The 19,686-nt window shown below is 36.5% G+C and overlaps 1 protein-coding gene across 2 annotated transcripts in view; it reads right to left on the bottom strand.

Moving 5' to 3' along the window:
- Positions 1–7,288: 7,288 nt before the first annotated feature.
- The window catches only part of LOC119075812, a 29,435-nt gene continuing 17,037 nt past the window's right edge, over positions 7,289–19,686 (bottom strand). For both annotated transcript variants that reach the window (XM_037182379.1, XM_037182380.1), the window contains exon 3: positions 7,289–8,418. In XM_037182379.1, coding sequence (XP_037038274.1) covers positions 7,887–8,418 — 532 coding nt within the window. In that variant the 3' untranslated portion in view covers positions 7,289–7,886. The remainder of the gene's footprint in view (positions 8,419–19,686) is intronic.

A 19,686-nucleotide genomic window follows, 5' to 3' on the forward strand; every position in this document is an offset into this window, starting at 1 on the left:
ACTGAAACAAGTGTCGACTCACATCTGAAATTTGTCTTTTAAACGAACTGTTCATCTGTCATATTTTCTGAGTTATAGGTCACATAGCTGGATAGCTTCAAACGCTCAAAGCTCAGAAATTATGAGCTCTTATGAAAATTCCTTCAAATTAGTTTCTTAGAATTACGTCCCTAACATACCCTGAAAATTCCAGCCAAATATACAGGTAAATTCAAAAGTTTCGTTGTAACAAAGTGACAGCAAAGGTTGGTAAAATTCATCAATTTCAAAATCCATATTTCCTATAAAGTTATGTGGCTTATGTGGCGTGTGATAGCTCAGATTGCGAATAAAATAAATGGGGGGGTAGAAGGAGCGGAGGGAGAAAAGTCAAAAAGTTAGTCCTGCGGATTTTTCTTCTTCAAATTTTTCAGTGTGAACGGACCTGCTTCACTAACGTAGGGCCATGATAAAAGGTGATTTTCTTAGCAGATTCCCGCATCTCCCCGCTGATATATTTACACACAATCGTGTACATTTCCGCATTTTCGTATCAAAACCAGTGTGTATACACCATACACCACACTTCCTTTGCTCCATATTTATTTATTTATTTACGGACGCTGAAAAACTATTCGACACACCGGCGTTCCAAATTGGAACGTGCTTTATGGTCCGGTTTTATGTTCTCGCGAGCATTGCAAAATGAACGTAAAAACATTTCGTGTACAACCATAAAACTTGAAGCAATTTCATTTCAACGTTCAAATTGCTATGGATTGTATACGGGGAGGCTACACGTCATCTATACATATACTTACAGCCTCCAACCAAAAAAAAAGGAAAAGAAATTCGAAAAATGAAAAAAAAAACAGCAAACCCGGAATGTTTTATGTTACTTCGGTATGTAATATTTACTATTCCATAAAAAAAAATTGTTTTATTTTGTGTGTACTTTATAAGTGATGGTTGTTTAATGCAATAAAGGGCAAACACATACCACGTTTACTATCGTCCATATCCGTTCGCATAATTTATAACGAATGGAAATGAAATAAATATTCCTTTGCCGCTGATGGCCGTGATGTCCGAGCGTGACGTGGTGACCTCTCAGCCAATCTAAATAATTCTGAGGATTCCGAGAAAAATAAAACAATAAAAATGGTGACTGAAACCCACAAATATCCCAAAAGGGATATACGACGTCATCATTTCAGTGTTGCCATACTTATGCTTAATCGTTGATCACTCCATAAATATGAATTTTTGATGTGTCGAATGAATTACCGATCGCAAAACACACTTTATTAGTAAGGGGACGGAGCATATATTGAGTCTCTTGAAGTAATTGTAAAAAGTATATGTGAAAAATGGAGTATGGCAACACTGCAGTCAAGGCTAGATATGATTTTTTGCGACTACTTTGGCTACTAATTCATTTTTTTAGCCCAAATCCTGACCAATGGTAGCAAAGAGATTATTTTCCGACTACTTTTGCAACTATTTTTACAATCACTTTTGCGACTAATTTTGCTGAAGTGGGGTAAGTGAAGCTCTGATGATTTTGACCACTATTTCAAATCAAGCACAAGTTGCGTACAACTTTTATAGAATTCATCCTTTTACAAAAGGTATCGAAGGAGAGTTTTTTGTTTGCGCGAATAGGAAACTCATCCTGTTACGAAAAGTAACTAAAGAGGGTAGTTGCGATACTTGTAAAAAGATTGCTTTGCGAGTACTTTCACCACTACTTCAGCTTCTTACCCAAAATCCTAAAATAGTTGTAAAAAGGCGTATATAGCTACAATGGCTACAGTGATGTCAGCCCCCGTTTTTTACAACTACTTTAGAGGGGACATAAATTAACTTCCTAAAACCCACTTTTTTCGAGTTATAATTATGTCTGTCAACACTGAATTGTGGACGTAATTTATGGATGTCTCCTTAAAACTGATAACACTCGAGTATATAGTTTGAATGTCACTAACGTTCCAGCCTTGAATCTAGCCAAGCACTGCTCACAACATTGAAAATATTCGAAGACCCAGAAGACAAAAATATCACACTCTGGTCGATATTATTGCCCCGAAATTATCACACTGGACAGTAATATTACCCCGAGTGGACGATATTATCATCTTCTGGTGATGATATAGTGTTCTGGGAGCAGAGAAATGTTAAGTTGGTACATATTTGGCGAGATAGGAGATACATGTGAATGACAGTACATTTCCAGTACATTTCGTCCATAAAATTGTGTAATGTAAACGCTTTATTTTTGTGAACCAACTTCACACCTTAGACATTTCATGGATATTTAACGGAGTGAAATTATTTCAGCGGAAAATAGAGCACAAAGAATGAAATATTGAAGGAAAAAATGTGGCGCCTCTACAGGCTAAAATTCGAAATTAGCCAAAAATTACCAAAATTCATCGAACTTCTCGGTAAAGTTTGACAAGTTTGAGGAAATTCGGCAGACTTTTGATGAATTGCTGCAAATTTTTTAAATGAATTGACTTATCCAACCCGTGCCCTGCTATAACAATACTTTCATCTGAAAAAATCCTATTGTGGTCAAATCGACAACACACACTACTGTGATCAAACAATTGAGTGTTTAATCATCATCGAACTTAGTTAAAATTCCATTTTGACGAATCACCAATCAAAACCAATTAATTTTCTTTTTTCTCTCTTTTTTCGCTTTTTCGTTCTCTATATTCATGTTGCTACCGGCAAAACATAACTAAATGTACAAAGATCAACATAAAAGACAATTTATAGCTCACCAGTGCGGCTCATGGTTTAACACGGACTTAATGTAGAACACTGGATGGTTAAAGTGATAAGGAGGAATTTTAACATTACCTTGTAGGGGTGTGCGATGGATAAAGGATCGAGACTGGCGTAGTCCACAAAAAATTGTTATCGTCCCTAGATGTCAAAAATCGATTTTAAAAATTTTGAAAAATTCATTTACAACTTGAAGCTAAATTTTCGAGTTTTCGGCCACCCACCTATTTCGACCTCTTCCAAAAAACTTCTTTGAGATTTTTGCTGGCTGTATCAGTTCCATTCTACTAATTGTGACAGTTGGGATCAAAAGTCGGTCTGACAAAGTGACGTTTAAAATGTCAAACAAAATTTTTCATATGAAAAAATTACCGATTTTGTAAACATTTCACATAAGAAATCTTGTTTGACGTTTTAAATGTCACTTTGACAGATGGAATAGACTGACTTTTGATCCCAACTGTTACAATTGGAGTCCAATGCAACAGAGAAAAATAAAATCCGGAAGAAGTTTGTCCGAGAAGCCTTCTTCGTGAGTCGTCAAAGTTCGCCGACTATGAAAAATTGAGTGGATCTGGAACTTGAAAATTCGTAAATTCCTTTGAAAAATGATTCAATTTTTGCTCAAGTGGGCTTAAATTCTTAAGAATGCTGGAGGCTATATAGAACAGGAAAGTTTTTGAAAATCATGTGAGAAACGTTTGCGTCGCGAGTGTTTGTTTGGCCTAAAATTGGGGCAAAATGCCTCACCCGAGGCCTCACCCTATTACCTACTAGGGCGTATCGAATTTTGAGAATTTAAAAGGGTCACGATAGCCTGTGTGCGGAAAACGTAGATCATTGAAAACTCAGTCCAGGCATATGGTTGATGGATCCGAAGGTGCCCGGGAAGAAGTCCCCCCGGACGACTTTAACTTTCAAATGGTCATAACTCGGAAAGTTAAGAGTATTTTTGAAAACAATGTTCTAGCAGGATGTAGAGCGTTAAAAACTCTACAAATCTGCCAAAGAAACCGATGGTCCAAAAGGTGTGTCTGTCGAGGTTTTCTAACATCGAAAGTTCGACATTTTCGTTTCCTGAGAGACAAATTATTAACTTTAGCTTTTGGCATGAGGTTGTAGAGGAGGTCGAGTACTACCAGTACACTAGGCATTGTCCCGGTCGGCAATCCATCCGAAACCACTTTTTCAACATTTTTGAATGGACTTTTTAAGTGTACCCACGTCGCCCACGAAGCCAGTGCAGACAATGTAACCGGTGTTGCTGAGTCGAGGTAACCTTGGCCAGTAAGTGCACATAATATTCCATAACAGTAGCTGAACCCTCGACAGACACACCTCTACATCCTGCTAGAACATTGTTTTCAGAAATACTCTCAACTTTCCGAGTTATGACCATTTGAAAGTTAAAGTCGTCCGGGGGGACTTCTTCCCGGGCACCTTCGGATCCATCAACCATTTCAATGATCTACGTTTTCCGCACACAGGCTATCGCGGCCCTTAAAATTCTAAAAATTCGATACGCCCTACTACCTAGGCCTAAACCAATGTTTAGGTGAAAAATGTGGTCCTTCAATTGTTAAGCAAAGTATGGTTTGAGGAATCAATCAGGAAACTTATAATATGTTTCATGGTCCATCTCATGTCGTCGGTTAACATTTTCACCGATTGTGTTTCTAAAACTCCTGAATTCGCGTACGTATCGTATCGTTCGATTGACCGAACACTGAAACACCTCCAAATCTCATTCGTATCCGAATCCAATAATTTCCCGCAATCAACATCAAAAATATCATTCATGATAAAATGCACCCTCCAGCCGACCATTATATCAACAACATACAGACAAACAGATAGAAAATGTAAAATTAACCGTAAAAAAAAGAGGAAAAGATAAATGTTATGACGTCACCATAAATGTGCTTTCATCTACTTAATTGGGTGAATCCATATATAAACACACACGCGCGGCATACATACATCAAATCGTCTGCCAATTGTCTACCTTATTCTTCTCTAAATTATATCGCATGATAAGGAAAAACAAAAGTGAGTCAAAACTTTGGTGTAACTTTGACCCATTTTTTTGTTGTTGTTTCCTTCGTCTTCCTTCTACCGTACACACTTTTTTCTTTCCTCCTCATCTCTCCTGTCTTTGAACATTTATCTTTTCTCATGATATACCCTCCGCCGGTATTAAAGCTAAAAAGATTCTTTTTTTGGTTGGTTATATATACAAAAGTAGCAGTAGTCTCGCAGCAGAGTAAACGTATAAAAAGGCAAATAGCTTTTCCTTTTCGCCAAAAATATAACTTTTGTATAAATACACACACACAAAATGGGAGCAAGGGAATATAAATACGAAAAATCATATTAGTAGACGCATTTAACCGTCTGCGAGTCCTTTTTCTTATTTGAATATTTACAGGATACCGTTTTATTGTTGTGCATGGAATTGTGTTATACCCCGAATTCAAGGATGATGATGTTGTTGATGATGACGATGGGTGTTTTCTCGTTGTATTTTCGGTTTGGGGTTTAATATGATCAATCTTAACCTTTATACCGAAAGGATAAATCAATAAAAAGTGGTTTTGCGGATTCGGTTTGTCTTTAATAAATTTTTGCATTTTATTGGAACGATTTTCCATTCTATAATTTTGACTTATCTAAGTATTTAAACAATTAATTCGACTAACTTACAAGTACGAGTAAAATTTACATAAATTCCTTGGTTTCTATCACAAGATTAATTAAATTTAACCATTGCATTGCTGTCCTTGGTGCCAGGTCTATCATTGGTGAGCTTTTTTACCGAAACTTTTCCAAATTTTCCATCATTTACCCAAAGTGTGGAAGGGTGTCAAAACGATAATAATTCAAAATCTAAAAATCTACAACATTTAACGAAAATTCTGAACATTTAACGAAAATTTACCGAAAAGATCTAACACTTAACGAATTTATAGCAAATTTACCAAAACGTCAATATTTAACGAAAATTTACGGAAAATTTATCGAAAATTTCGAACATTTAACGAAAACATTTTCTCTAAATTTTCTCTAAATTTGCGTTAAATATTGGAAATTTTCGTAATTTACCGAAATTTCCAAATTTTAACGAACAACTTAACCTGGCCTTGACGAATCTATCGAAAATTTTCCGAAATTTCCAACATTTAACGAAAATTTACCGAAAATATCCAACACTTAACGAATTTGTCGAGAATTTAACGAAACATCAATATTTAACGAAAATTTACAGTAAGTTTATCGAAAATTTCCAAAAATTTAACGAAAACATTTTCGATAAACTTTCGCTAAATGTTTGAAATTTTCGATAAATTTTCGTTAAAATATTAGAAATTTTCAGAAAAGTTTCGGTAAATTCGTTAGATATTAGAATTTACCGAAAAGTTCCAACACTTTAAGCCAGGTGAATGTGTTTACTCTCGCAAAAACTGTAAACAACTTCATCTGGCCAAAACGAATTTATCGAAAACTTACCGAAAATTTCCAAAATTTAAGGAAAATTTACCAAAACGTTCCAACACTTAAGGCCAGTTGAAGGTGTTTACTTGAGGACGCCAGCTTTTTTGGACAAAAACGATAATTCCCAACAATAATGCCCCGTCAAAAATGGCGACCATTGTGAATGCATACACATGGACAAGTAAATTTTCTAATTATTTTTGATTTTTATTCTAAAAGTGCGTCCGGATCTACATTTTATTACTGCAATCCGTAGATCTAATTTGTAGGAAGCTAACGACAGTGAGCTGGAAAAAATTGTTTCACTTTACAACACGCTGTACGACGACAAACATTATATGTTCCGCTTGCAGGTTAAGCACGTGTTTGTTGTCTGGTGGATGATGTTTGTCGTTGAAAGATGAACAGATTTTTTCCAGCTTAACGCCCTCACTTGGAAGGGCTGATTTTTTCCAGCTTAATGTCGTTAGCTTCCTACAAATTAGATCTACGGATTGCAGTAATAAAATATAGATCCGGACGCACTTTTAGAATAAAAATCAAAAATAATTAGAAAATTTACTTGTCCATGTGTATGCATTTACAATGGTCGCCATTTTTGACGAAGCATTGGGAATTATTGTTTGACATTATCGTTCTTGTCCAAAAAAGCTGGCGTCCTCAACTATCGCAAAAATTGTAAACAACTTCATCTGGCCATAACGAATTTATCGAAAATTTTCCGAAAATTTACCGAAAAGATTCAACACTTAACGAAAACATTTTCGACAAATTTTCGTTAAATATTGGAAATTTTCGGAAACGTTTCGGTAAATTCCAACTTTAACGAAGATTTCCAACATTTAACGAAAATTTATCGGCAAATCGCAGTAAATTTGGTAGTTTTTTCATGAGTTTCGGTAAATACCGTAAATGAATTTACCAATACAACAACACTGTCCTGCTGTAACAATATCACTTACATTAATATGAGATCTGAGCTCGATAGATCTAACCGACGAAAACTAGTTGAAAATGTTTTAAATGTTCATTCTGACAAGGGCCGAACACCAGTCTTTGAACTACACTTGACGAAAAGACAACTATACCAAAAAAGGTTGCTCAGAAAATACACGAGTGAGTTTGCATCACAAGGTTGTATCCGAATGAATAAATCATATACCGGCAGTCTGTGCTCTGTTTGATTGCCAACCTCCGTGCGAAAGTTTTTTTATCACAAAGAAATTCCCGTAAAATGAACCGAAAATGTTCTCCATGTAATGGTCAACTTTCGCATGGGGCAGTCAGTAAATTCGGTAGATTCGGAGGTCAATGAAAATGAGGCACAGATAGAACCTGATTGGCCTGATTGCTGAATATCTCGATCAAAAATTTCGCAGGACAAGCAATGGCAACTCTACTACCATTTTATTAAGTGCGCTAAAAATTCAAATGTGGACTGTAAAGAGGGTTTATTGAAATTGGACATTAAAGGGAGAACTATAGTGGCTAGTCGGCGTCCAAAAAACGGTTCTTCGTTTCTTCATGCATTTCTTTAGTTAAATTATAGTGCCAATTTTAAATTTTAAAAGAATTACGCAGACGCCTCTCTATTCCTACATAATCATTGCTACGTTCCACTAATTCAATTTCTTCGAAAATACCGTCCTATGATTCGTCGGTTTATTGTTCATTGTTATGCGAATGACTTGTTCCGTCATAGGACTAGTCGGCCGTTTCATAACTCTACACCTTGCACCGCCAATAAAACCGGATCGACTCGGCGTTGGTGTTCTTGAATCACCGGGCAGATGGCCAAAATTGTCCATTTCATATCCATCCAAGTTCATGGCGAAAGTTGGCAACAAATTCGTTTCGTTGCATGTGCATTCATTGTGCTGCATTTCGTTGACATCGTCATCATCCGATCGTTCTTCATGGCCCGTAAGGCTACCGATTTCCGTACCCCTGATGAAAAAGTCTAACGACTCGGGGTGCTTGCGTTCATCGTTGTTGGGTGTTGTATTCGAGAAGATCTTAAAATTTTGGCAGAATGGTGGCGGTTTTCTTGGGTCACGTTTTATGTCTTTCGGTGCCAATGTCTCAGTTTCGGGAGACATGCATAGTGTGAAGATGACCAATGGCGTTTTCAGGTTTTGATTGACTGCAGAACTAGATTGGATTAAAGAAATTTTTAAGAGATTTAGAACACGTTGATCATTAGAAGAGGAAAAAAATTGAGGGCCATCCATAAATGACGTCCACAATTCAGTGTTGACAGACATATCAATAATTCGATATATGGACTCTTATGATGAGTAATTGTTTTGAAGGGGAAATTTGATTTGAACAAAGAACTTGCGGGAACTGTCAAACGTTTACACAAACGAATTTCTCCTTCATTTGACACTTCCTGCAAGTTGGAACAAAAGAAGATTTCCCCGTCATAAGAGTCTATATATGTGCTTAGGAAGTAAAATTTATGACCCACCGGAAGTAGCTGTAAAAAACGAAGTCTGACAACACTGCAGCCAAGGCTAGATCGTAGGCTAGATACGTCTTTTTAGAACTACTTCAGGATTTGAGCTGATAATCTGACGTAGTGGTGAAAGTATTGGTAAAACCAGCTGTAGAAGGAAAAATAGTCGCAAAAATCTCTTCGGTCAGGATTTGGACTAAGAAACTGAATTAGTGCCAAAAAGTGTCGTAAAAAAACGTATCCTTGACTGCAGTGTTTCCAGACTTCGTTTTTTTAAATCTATTTTTTACAATTAAGTATGGTTTCCACTCCGTGTGAGAGCCGTATGAGAGGGAACTGTCAAGCAAACAAAGCAAAAATTGAAAAAAAAATCAATTTTGTATCTCACTCTGAGTACTTTTTGGTAAGTGAAAATCAAGCCTTACTTCAAGAGGCTAAATGGTATGCTCGACATATGTATTGGGGTTATGACTGACTATACATTTGACACCCGTAAAGTTCATATTCAAGAAGTTATCAACGATGTAACACTGAAATTTGATTTGAAGAAAGAACTTGCTAGAACTGTAAAACGTTTACACGAAAGAATTTCTCCTTCATTTGACACGTACCGCAAGTTCGAACAAATGAAGATTTTCCAGCCCTAAGAGTCTATAGCTTAGGAAGTGAAATTTATGACCCACCTGAAGTAGCTGTAAAAAAACGAAATCTGACAACACTGCAGCCAAGGCTAGATCGTAGGCTAGATACGTATTTGGGCAAAACCAGCTGTAGCAAATGTAGTCGCAAAACAATCTCTTTGCCACTACTGGTCAGAATTTGGACTAAAAAAACTGAATTAGTTCCAAAAAGTCGTAAAAAACGTATCCTTGACTGCAGTGCTGCCGGACTCCGTTTTTCTAATTCTGCTTTTTACCAGAGAGATGCGAATACGACGACTGGAACGTCGTTTCGACGGATAGAGGGAATATGTCGAATAACAGCTGGTTTTTTGAGAATTCAATACATTTTCTCTCAACCAAATTCAAAATCATTCGATATATTCCCTCTATCTGTCGAAACGACCCAGTTGTTATACTAGCATCTCTCTACTTTTTAGCCCCGTACGAAGTACAAAGGGGCTTATAGGATTACGATGCCGTGTGTAATTGATGGAATTCGAAGCAGACGGTAAGGGCAAAGTGTTTGCCTATGTTCATAGATGACGAATCCGCAATAAAAATTTTGTCTGTCCGTCTGTCCGTCACGTCGATATCTTGAGTAAATCAAATCCGATTTCAAATTTTTTTTTTCACTGAAAGATAGTCAAAATAGTGAGGCTAAGTTCGAAGATGGGCATATTTGGGTCGGCCCTTCGTGAGTTAGGGCCGCCTAAGTGCTTTAAGGTCTTTTGGGGATATTTACGGCAAAAAAAACGTTGGAAATGTAAATGAAACGGCAAAAGATAGGTAATGTCGATACCGATCCAGGAAAAAAAAGTTTATTAAAATCAGGTGTATGGCCCGTGAGTTAGGGCCCTAGAAGTGAAAGGCTACTCGGCCCTAAGTGTATTTTGCATATAACTCGAGTAAATTTCATCCTTTTTTCGTGATTTTGGTTTCATTTGAAAGGTAATCGAAGCCCGAATATGATGGGGCGAAGAACGTTTTAAATTTGAGTCCTTGGACTGAGGCCGCTCCTCGGCCCTAAGTGTATTTTGCTTATAAATCGAGTAAATCTCATCCAATTTTGCTAGTTTTTGTCTTATATGAAAGGTAATTGAATACCGAATAGAATGTGGTGAGAAAAATGTTTGAAAATTAGGTCCTTGGACTGAGGCCGCTCCTCGGCCCTAAGTGTATTTTGCATATAACTCGAGTAAATTTGATCCGATTTTCCTAATTTTTGTTTCATTTGAAAAGTAATCGAACGAGGAATAGAATGTTGTTGAAAAAAAAATTAAATTTGGGTCCTTGGACTAAGACCGCTACTCGGCCCTAAGTGTATTTTGCATATAACTCGAGTAAATTTCATCCTTTTTTCGTGATTTTGGTTTCATTTGAAAGGTAATCGAAGCCCGAATATAATGGGGCGAAGAACGTTTTAAATTTGGGTCCTTGGACTGAGGCCGCTCCTCGGCCCTAAGTGTATTTTGCATATAAATCGAGTAAATCTCATCCAATTTTGCTAGTTTTTGTCTTATATGAAAGGTAATTGAATACCGAATAGAATGTGGTGAGAAAAATGTTTGAAAATTAGGTCCTTGGACTGAGGCCGCTCCTCGGCCCTAAGTGTATTTTGCATATAAATCGAGTAAATCTCATCCAATTTTGCTAATTTTTGTCTTATATGAAAGGTAATTGAATACCGAATAGAATGTGGTGAGAAAAATGTTTGAAAATTAGGTCCTTGGACTGAGGCCGCTCCTCGGCCCTAAGTGTATTTTGCATATAACTCGAGTAAATTTGATCCGATTTTCCTAATTTTTGTTTCATTTGAAAAGTAATCGAACGAGGAATAGAATGTTGTTGAAAAAAAAAATTAAATTTGGGTCCTTGGACTAAGACCGATACTCGGCCCTAAGTGTATTTTGCATATAACTCGAGTAAATTTCATCCGTTTTTCCTAATTTTTGTTTCATTTAAAAGGTAATTGAACATCGAATAGAATGTTGTTGAAAAAAAATTTAAAATTTGGGTCCTTGGACTAAGCCCGCTACTCGGCCCTAAGTGTATTTTGCATATATCTCGAGTAAATTTCGTCCGATTTTCCTAATTTTTGTTTCATTTGGAAGGTAATCGAAGGCCGAATATAATGATGTTGAAAAAAAATTAAATTTGGGTCGTTGGACTAAGGCCGTAACTAGGCCTTAGGCCTCTCAATAAATTAAAATTTTAGGTCAACTTGAAATTTGTGTTACATTTGAAAGGAACGTCGTACGGGGCTTCGTAATTGCGCTATGCGCAATTTGTAAGATGTACACATTTCATAATAATTTGACTTCAACTAGGGTGACAGACGCACTAGGGCACAAGAATGGCAACACTGCACTGAAGACGTCATTTATGGATGTCCCTTTAAAAGAAAAATATTTTTTGAAATATCTCTGGCGCCAATCAATTCTAATTTAGTTATGGTCAATCTGATGCTTCCCAACTGATTAACATATTAGACGTGAATTATTACACGCACATTATAACAGTCGTTACGAAACTCATCATGTAGATCTGATTTTAACTTCACAGAAAAAAAAAAACGGTAACCGAAATACCCTCACAAAATGGTTATAATCGAAGAATTAGAATTTTACAATCAAAATGATCTTCATAAAAATTAAACCAATGATCACATGCCAACTTCAATTTATGTGTTCCGTTTTGATTTCAATATTTATGGCAGAATGCAACACATTCCCATAGTTTTAACCGAAAAAAAAATCTTACAGAAATTTAGAGGGTGTTCCAAGAGTCTGTGTTGACCTTTAACAAAATTGAAAGACCACCACAGTGATGTTATGTGGAGCTTCGGAGTAAGTATGTGTTCACCGAGGAAAGAAAACAGGAAATTGCAACAAGAGCGAAGCGAGAGTCGTAAATCGCGCGAGTTTAATTTTTCTCCCATTTTCTCCCTTTTGTGTGCGTGGTTGTTCTCCACGAAACGAAAACATTATTTCGTTAAACGTTCTTTGAAAACCAAAACAAATTGAGAGTTCACATAGAAATTGAGAGCTTTTGTTGTGTAAAACGTTGTGTTGACCGGAGGGTTTCTTTTAAAAAACAGCCTGTTGAAATCGAACACATCTTCCAGCGGATTTTTTATGTGTGCCTAGTTATTGGTATTGGTCCCTAGAGGCCAAATTTTTTTTTTATTTTAATTCATCGATGCTTGTGTGGCTAGTGAGAGGTGATCAAAAACCGAAAACATGCACTTTTCTTATGGAAATTTCTCCAACTCCAGGAACCGTACAATGTCTTGTAGGGTGTCATTGGAAAGGTAATTGAATATTTTTTCGGGGAAAATAGGGTCTTGTTGGGTTTAAAATTCATCCACACCAAGTTATGAGCAGTTGAAAATAAGGGTAAAAATTTGACTATTTCGGCTACCTTAAAGTGAGTCTTATGCATCCGAAAAGCAGTGAAAACTGTTCAAAAACTGTTTTGCCTGATTGCTGCTGGTGCCAGCTTTCCAATGACACTAAAAATGCATGGGTAGAGTCCCAAGGAAAGTGCCTCTGAAGTGTAAATTTGAGATCAAGTTAATTCGCAAATAACTTTGTGATACTCGCAAACTCACTTGCTTCGGTAACTGTTTTTTAGCCCCGTACGAAGTACGAAGGGGCTTATAGGATTACGATGCCGTGTGTAATTGATGGAATTCGAAGCAGACGGTAAGGGCAAAGTGTTTGCCTATGTTCATAGATGACGAATCCGCAATAAAAATTTGGGCCGTCTGTCCGTCTGTCCGTCTGTCCGGCTAAGTTCGAAGATGGGCATATTCGGGTTGGCCCTTCGTGAGTTAGGGCCACCTAAGTGATTTAAGGTCTTTTGGTGATATTTATGGCAAAATAAACGATGGAAATGTAAATGACACGGCAAATGATAGGTATTGTCAAGACCAATCGAGGAAAAAAAAGTTTTTTAAAATCGGGTGAGTGGACCGTGAGTTAGGGCCTTAGAAGTGAAAAGCTACTAGGGCCCTATGTGTATTTTACATAGAACTCAAGTAAATTTCATTCGTTTTTCGTAATTTTTGTGTCATTTGGAAGGTAATCAAAGGCCGAATAGAATGTTGTTGACAAAAAAATTAAATTTGGGTCCTCGGACTAAGGCCGCTACTAGGGCCCTATGTGTATTTTACATAGAACTCAAGTAAATTTCATTCGTTTTTCGTAATTCTTGTGTCATTTGGAAGGTAATCAAAAGCCGAATAGAATGTTGTTGAAAAAAAATTAAATTTGGGTCCTCGGACTAAGGCCACTACTAGGGCCCTATGTGTATTTTACATTGAACTCGAGTAAATTTCATTCGTTTTTCGTAATTTTTGTGTCATTTGGAAGGTAATCAAAGGCCGAATAGAATGTTGTTGAAAAAAAAATTAAATTTGGGTCCTCGGACTAAGGCCGCTACTAGGGCCCTATGCGTATTTTACATATAACTCGAGCAAATTTCATCCGTTTTTCGTAATTTTTGTTTCATTTGGAAGGTAATCAAAGGCCGAATAGAATGTTGTTGAAAAAAAATAAATTTGGGTCCTCGGACTAAGGCCGCTACTAGGGCCCTATGTGTATTTTACATAGAACTCGAGCAAATTTCATCCGTTTTTCGTATTTTTTGTTTCATTTGGAGGGTAATCAAAGGCCGAATAGAATGTAGTTGAAAAATAAATTAAATTTGGATCCTCGGACTGAGGCCGATACTAGGCCCTATGTGTATTTATATTCAATAAATTAAAATTTTAGGGCTATTTGAAATTTTTGTTTCATTTGAAAGGAACGTCGTACGGGGCTTCGTAATTGCGCTATGCGCAATTTCTAAGATGTACACATTCCATAATAATTTTACTTTAACTACATTAACCGGCGCAATAGGTTTACGGTCAAAGTAGGGTGACAGACGCAATAGGGTCACGTACGCAATAGATATACGGGTTTGTACGGGGCTCAGTCGCAGCAAACGCTCCGACTGTTCTGATGGCTCGTTTTTTAGATTTATCAGGGTGGGACGATCACCTATGTGATCTTCAAACACTGTTATCGGATATGCAACCACTGTCCGTGTGAAAAGTACAGTTTCCAAACTATATTGCTTCAATACAAACTTGTGAGTTCGTCTCGTATCACAAAAAGAATCGCTCATGTAATGAGTAACTTTCGCAGCACCCAATGTAATATACTATTTCGACACGTTCAGTTGTACACTTCGCTTTCGACTCGGATACACAAACTCTACATTTGCCAAAAAGACAGTTATTAAAGCTTGTGGCTCAAAAACACTATTGTGAGTTGGCTTTTATTACACAAAAAGCTTTCGCAACACCCATTGTAATCTACTATTTCCGGCACTAGATGTGTTACAAATTTTGTCAATAAAAGATCACATTCTGTTCTCCGTTCACTTGTTGCTAACTTTCTAATAGGTTCTCAGACGTGGAACCCTTTTTACAGAACATGACCTGAGATTCCGGAAACCTGTTTTGACCTGAACCCGATCAATTTCAACCTGACCTGAATTAACCTGAAACTGAAGTTATTCATCTGGTTCGATCTGTCAGGTCAGGTTTCAGGTATATCTGAAAAATTGTATGAAAATTTCCGGTATACCTGAAACCTGAGTGGACCAATCAGATTTAAATAAAATAGGTCCAGGTCAGGTTCGATTTGTTTTTATGAATCCTGAATTTTCGACTGCGTTCCTTAATGCATATTTAAGGTGGTGGGACATTTCTACAAGTTTTCTGGACTATATTATCGTTCAAAAAACGCGGGACGACTTCGTTTTCTTAACGACAATATCGTTTTTTTTGACAATAATATCGTTTGAAAATTTTTCACCCCAGACGATAATATCGACTAAAATGTAAACTTTTAAAATGTTGTCTGGACGATAATAACGATTCCATTTTGCCTGTGATTCGCTAAACTTTTACATGCGAATCCTCTCGAGGTTGGTCATCTCTTTGCCACTGTCGCCATGGCCTGATGAGATGTGATATTTTTGAACAGAACTATTAAAAATTGCAAAGAATCTACTTGTTGCTTTATAAGTCATTTCCAGAGGCGCCGACTTTGAATTCGTTCATGGGGGGCTCATGGGGGGCAAAGAGTACAAAATGATAAAAAAATTGTGAAAAACACTAGGAATTTAAAGAAGTTTTGCATTGTCATGGGGGGCAATCGCCCCCCTCGCCCCCCTATACTCGGCGCCACTGGTCATTTCATCAGAACGAAACAGTGGCAGAAACCCTTTGCTGTCAGAGAAATGTTAAATTGGAACACATGCGGCGAGATAGAAGGATCATGTGAATGACAGCTGGTATATTATGTGAGAGAGTTCGTATGAAATTCTCTCGCATTCTCTCCCATGTATGCCAGCTGTCAATCATATGTTTCTTCTATCTCGCCGCATGTGTACCAACATAACATTTCTCTGTTTGCTGTCTTGTCAAAAAGCGATATTATCGTCCAAAAATGATACTATCGTCCACATAACAATATTATTCGTTTTTAAACGATAATATCGCTGTTCTGACGGTATCTAGTAGAAACAGAGTAATGTTAAGTTGGTACACATGCGACGAGATAGAAAAAACATGTGAATGACAGTTAGTTTCTATGTGAGAGAATGGAACCATTTTTGTATGCAATTCTCTCTCATTCTCTCCCATAGGAGCCAACTGTCATTACATATGTTTATTCTATCTTGCCACAGGCGTACCAACTTAACATTTCTCTGTGAAGAAATGTCAAAGTATATAAACACTGAAGGTAATGCAGACCCTCAGCGGATCAGAGAAATTACGGATCCAAACTTTCAGGTGAACTCATTTTCGTATGTTGTTTAACTTATACTTGTGCAACATAACGCCGCTAAATCGTTCCAAATTCACAATTGGATGCAACTTGACGCAAACGAATTCAATACGTGTCCAACATGACGGAGCTAAAATTCATCAGAAAGTTTGGATCCGTGTGTAACTGTGGATGTAAGTGTTTGTATACTTTGGTTCCTTCTATCTCGCCGCATGTGTACCAACTTAACACTTCACAATCTGCTATTTGGTGCTTTATAAGTCATTTTATCAGATACCCTTTGCTGTCTATTCAGACTACGATATTATCGTTGAAGCTACGATATTATCGTTGAAGCTACGATATTATCGTTCAAACTACGATATTATCGTTCAGACTACGATAATGTCGTTCAGAAGACGATATTATCGTTTTAAAAGCGATATTATCGTCCAAAAATGATACTATCGTCCACAGGTCGAAATGTCGCGTCCCCTTGGATTAACGGGAAAATGAATGATATGTAAAAAACAAGCGCAAAATATACCGGGATTGGGGATGTTATCCGAAAACACTATCGACTCTACACCCTGTGTAATCTTGAACAACTTTGAGCGACCGTATATATTAGATGAAATATATTCACAACCACACGTCTCGATTACACAAATCAACTCTCAAAACTATACCCAACACAGTAGAGAAAACGAAGTTTTGGTAATTTTTATTTCTAAAAAATCTATCTAAATATAAATATTGTTTTTAATTATATATACGATGCCATTGGCTATTCAAATTAGCAATCAAAAGAACCGCTTTTTTCGATGATGATTTTTTGTTGTTGTATTCTGTTCTCTTCGTGTTTTCATTTTTTGATTTATGCCAGTCGGTTAATTATTGTGTGTTTGGTGGTAATTTTGTTTCATGGAATTGGTCTATGTTCAGGAATATATAGATGTATTGTGTGTGAATGGATGCTTGTCGTATAGATATATAATCATTTTCAGGAAAACTAAATGCAAAACATGTGTAATCGCACAACCATCAAGATATTTTTTAATTTTTTTTTTGTTTTTGTTTTTGTTTTCGAGCGAAATGTTAACATTCAACTCTTTAATTTGCATATTAATTTTAATTTTTTAATTAGAATATTAACGTAAACCATAAAACAACGTTATATATACATGCAGGAGCAGCGGAGAGAACAGTGTTCTCCCACGGTACACCGAGAGCCTGTGAACGTGAACATAGTATCAGGAATATCAGTCCCAAAGTATATTGAAGGTTTATCACACAAAAAATGCGGAAGTGCTCAGTGGCGCCTTTACCTTTTTTTACTCCACGTAGCTGATGAGGCGACATAACTACACGGTCAATATCGTCAGGAACGATATTATCGTTTTTTAGACGATAGTATCGTCTAAAAAACGATAGTATCGTTTTTTGGACGATATTATCGTTTTTTGGACGATATTATCGTTTTTTAGACGATAGTATCGTCCAAAAAACGATAGTAGCTTTTTTTAGACGATACTATCGTCTAAAAAACGATAATATCGTCCAAAAAAATTTCATCCAGGACGATAATATCGTCTAAAATTATAAATTTTAAAATATTTTCAGGACGATATTATCGTTTTCTTGACGATATTATCGTTTAAAAAAACGATAATATCGTCTAAAAAACGATAATATCGTTTTTTTGGACGATACTATCGTTTTTTTTGATGATACTTTCGTCTAAAAAACGATATTGTCGTTCAAAAAACGATAATATAGTTTTTTTGACGATAATATCGTCCTGGATGAAAATATCCGCTGGACGATATTATCGTTATTTTCTTTTTCTGAACAAATTTATCGTTATTTTGGGCGATATTATCGTCCTGGGCGATAATTTTTGGGACGATAATATCGTTTTTAATTAATTTATTTTTTTAAATTTGAGACGATAATATCGTCCAGGACGATAATATCGTTTTTAATTTATTTAAAATAAAAATTCTAGACGATAATATCGTCCTGGGCGATATTATCGTTCTGGATGGTTGTTGAAGACGAAACACAAAATCTTGTAGATAAACACCTTTTTATAGACGGCAAATATATATTAAAAATTGGTTCATTTGGTTCCGTCAATTTAAATTTTATATAGAAAAATTACACAGACTAATTATGAGACGATGCGAGAAAAAAAAAATTAACTCCTAAGTTCCGACACCTTTCCGGCGCCCGGCTCGCATTGCGGCTCTCCGCTTCGCTCCGGGGCAATGGGCCGGCTCGCTCGACGTGTTAAAACGCTTTTTATGTACAATCAAAGTTGGTATTCATTTCGTAAAAAGATGAATTATTTAGGGACGAACTAAACGCCTTTTTTAAACACTGATGTGTAGGTAATTTCCTCTGACAATTGTTTTTCGATATTTTGGAAGAGAATTCGGTTCTTGCTGCACCTCTGAGTAAAATTGAGTCCTGGACAATATTACAACCCAAAACTAAACGATTATCGTCCTGGGCGATATTATCGTTTTTTTAACGATAGTATCGTGCTGGACGATATTATCATTTAAGAAAACGATAATATCGCCCAGGACGATATTATCGTTTTGGACGATATTATCGTACAGAAAACGAAAATATCCATTAGATTTTCTAGAACGGTAATATCGTCCAGAAAACGATAATATCGTTTTTTGAACGATAATATCGACAAGAAAACGATACTATCGTCCAGACAATATTTTAGAATTTTTCAATTTAGACGATATTATCGTCCTGGATGAAATTTTTTTGGACGATAATATCGTTTTTTGGACGATAGTATCGTCTCAAAATCGATATCGATTTTGAGACGATACTATCGTCCAAAAAAAACGATATTATCGTCCAAAAAATTTTCATTCAGGACGATAATATCGTCTAAATTGAAAAATTCTAAAATATTGTCTGGACGATAGTATCGTTTTCTTGTCGATATTATCGTTCAAAAAACGATATTATCGTTTTCTGGACGATAGTATCGTTTTTTAAACGATAGTATCGTCCAAAAAAACGATAATATCGTTCCTGACGATATTGACGGTGTGGAAATGTCTCGCCACCACGTAGCTCAATCAGTAGAGTCACGCTCTATATGTCACGGGTTCGACTACCGTGTCAGACATAGTTCATAGGGTCATTCCTAATCATAAATGATTAGTCTCTGCTGTTAGTTAACACTAATCAGCTCTATCGACCGTAATAGATCTCTAAAAAAACACCAAAAATGCTGAACACAGTTCTCGTATGTCATATGCGTAAGCCACAACCGTGATTCTAAAATGTCAACTACTAGCGACACCTATGTTCCAATGGATGAACCATAAGATTTACAATTCACAATTGCAAAATCTTTCGAAAATATGGATAATGCACAACAGGCCCATTGGAGGCTTAGGTGCTTCGAAAGCATATCACCTATCTTGCCCATCTTATC

This window comes from Bradysia coprophila, unplaced genomic scaffold (genome assembly GCF_014529535.1).
Source record: "Bradysia coprophila strain Holo2 unplaced genomic scaffold, BU_Bcop_v1 contig_232, whole genome shotgun sequence".
NCBI lineage: Eukaryota > Metazoa > Arthropoda > Insecta > Diptera > Sciaridae > Bradysia > Bradysia coprophila.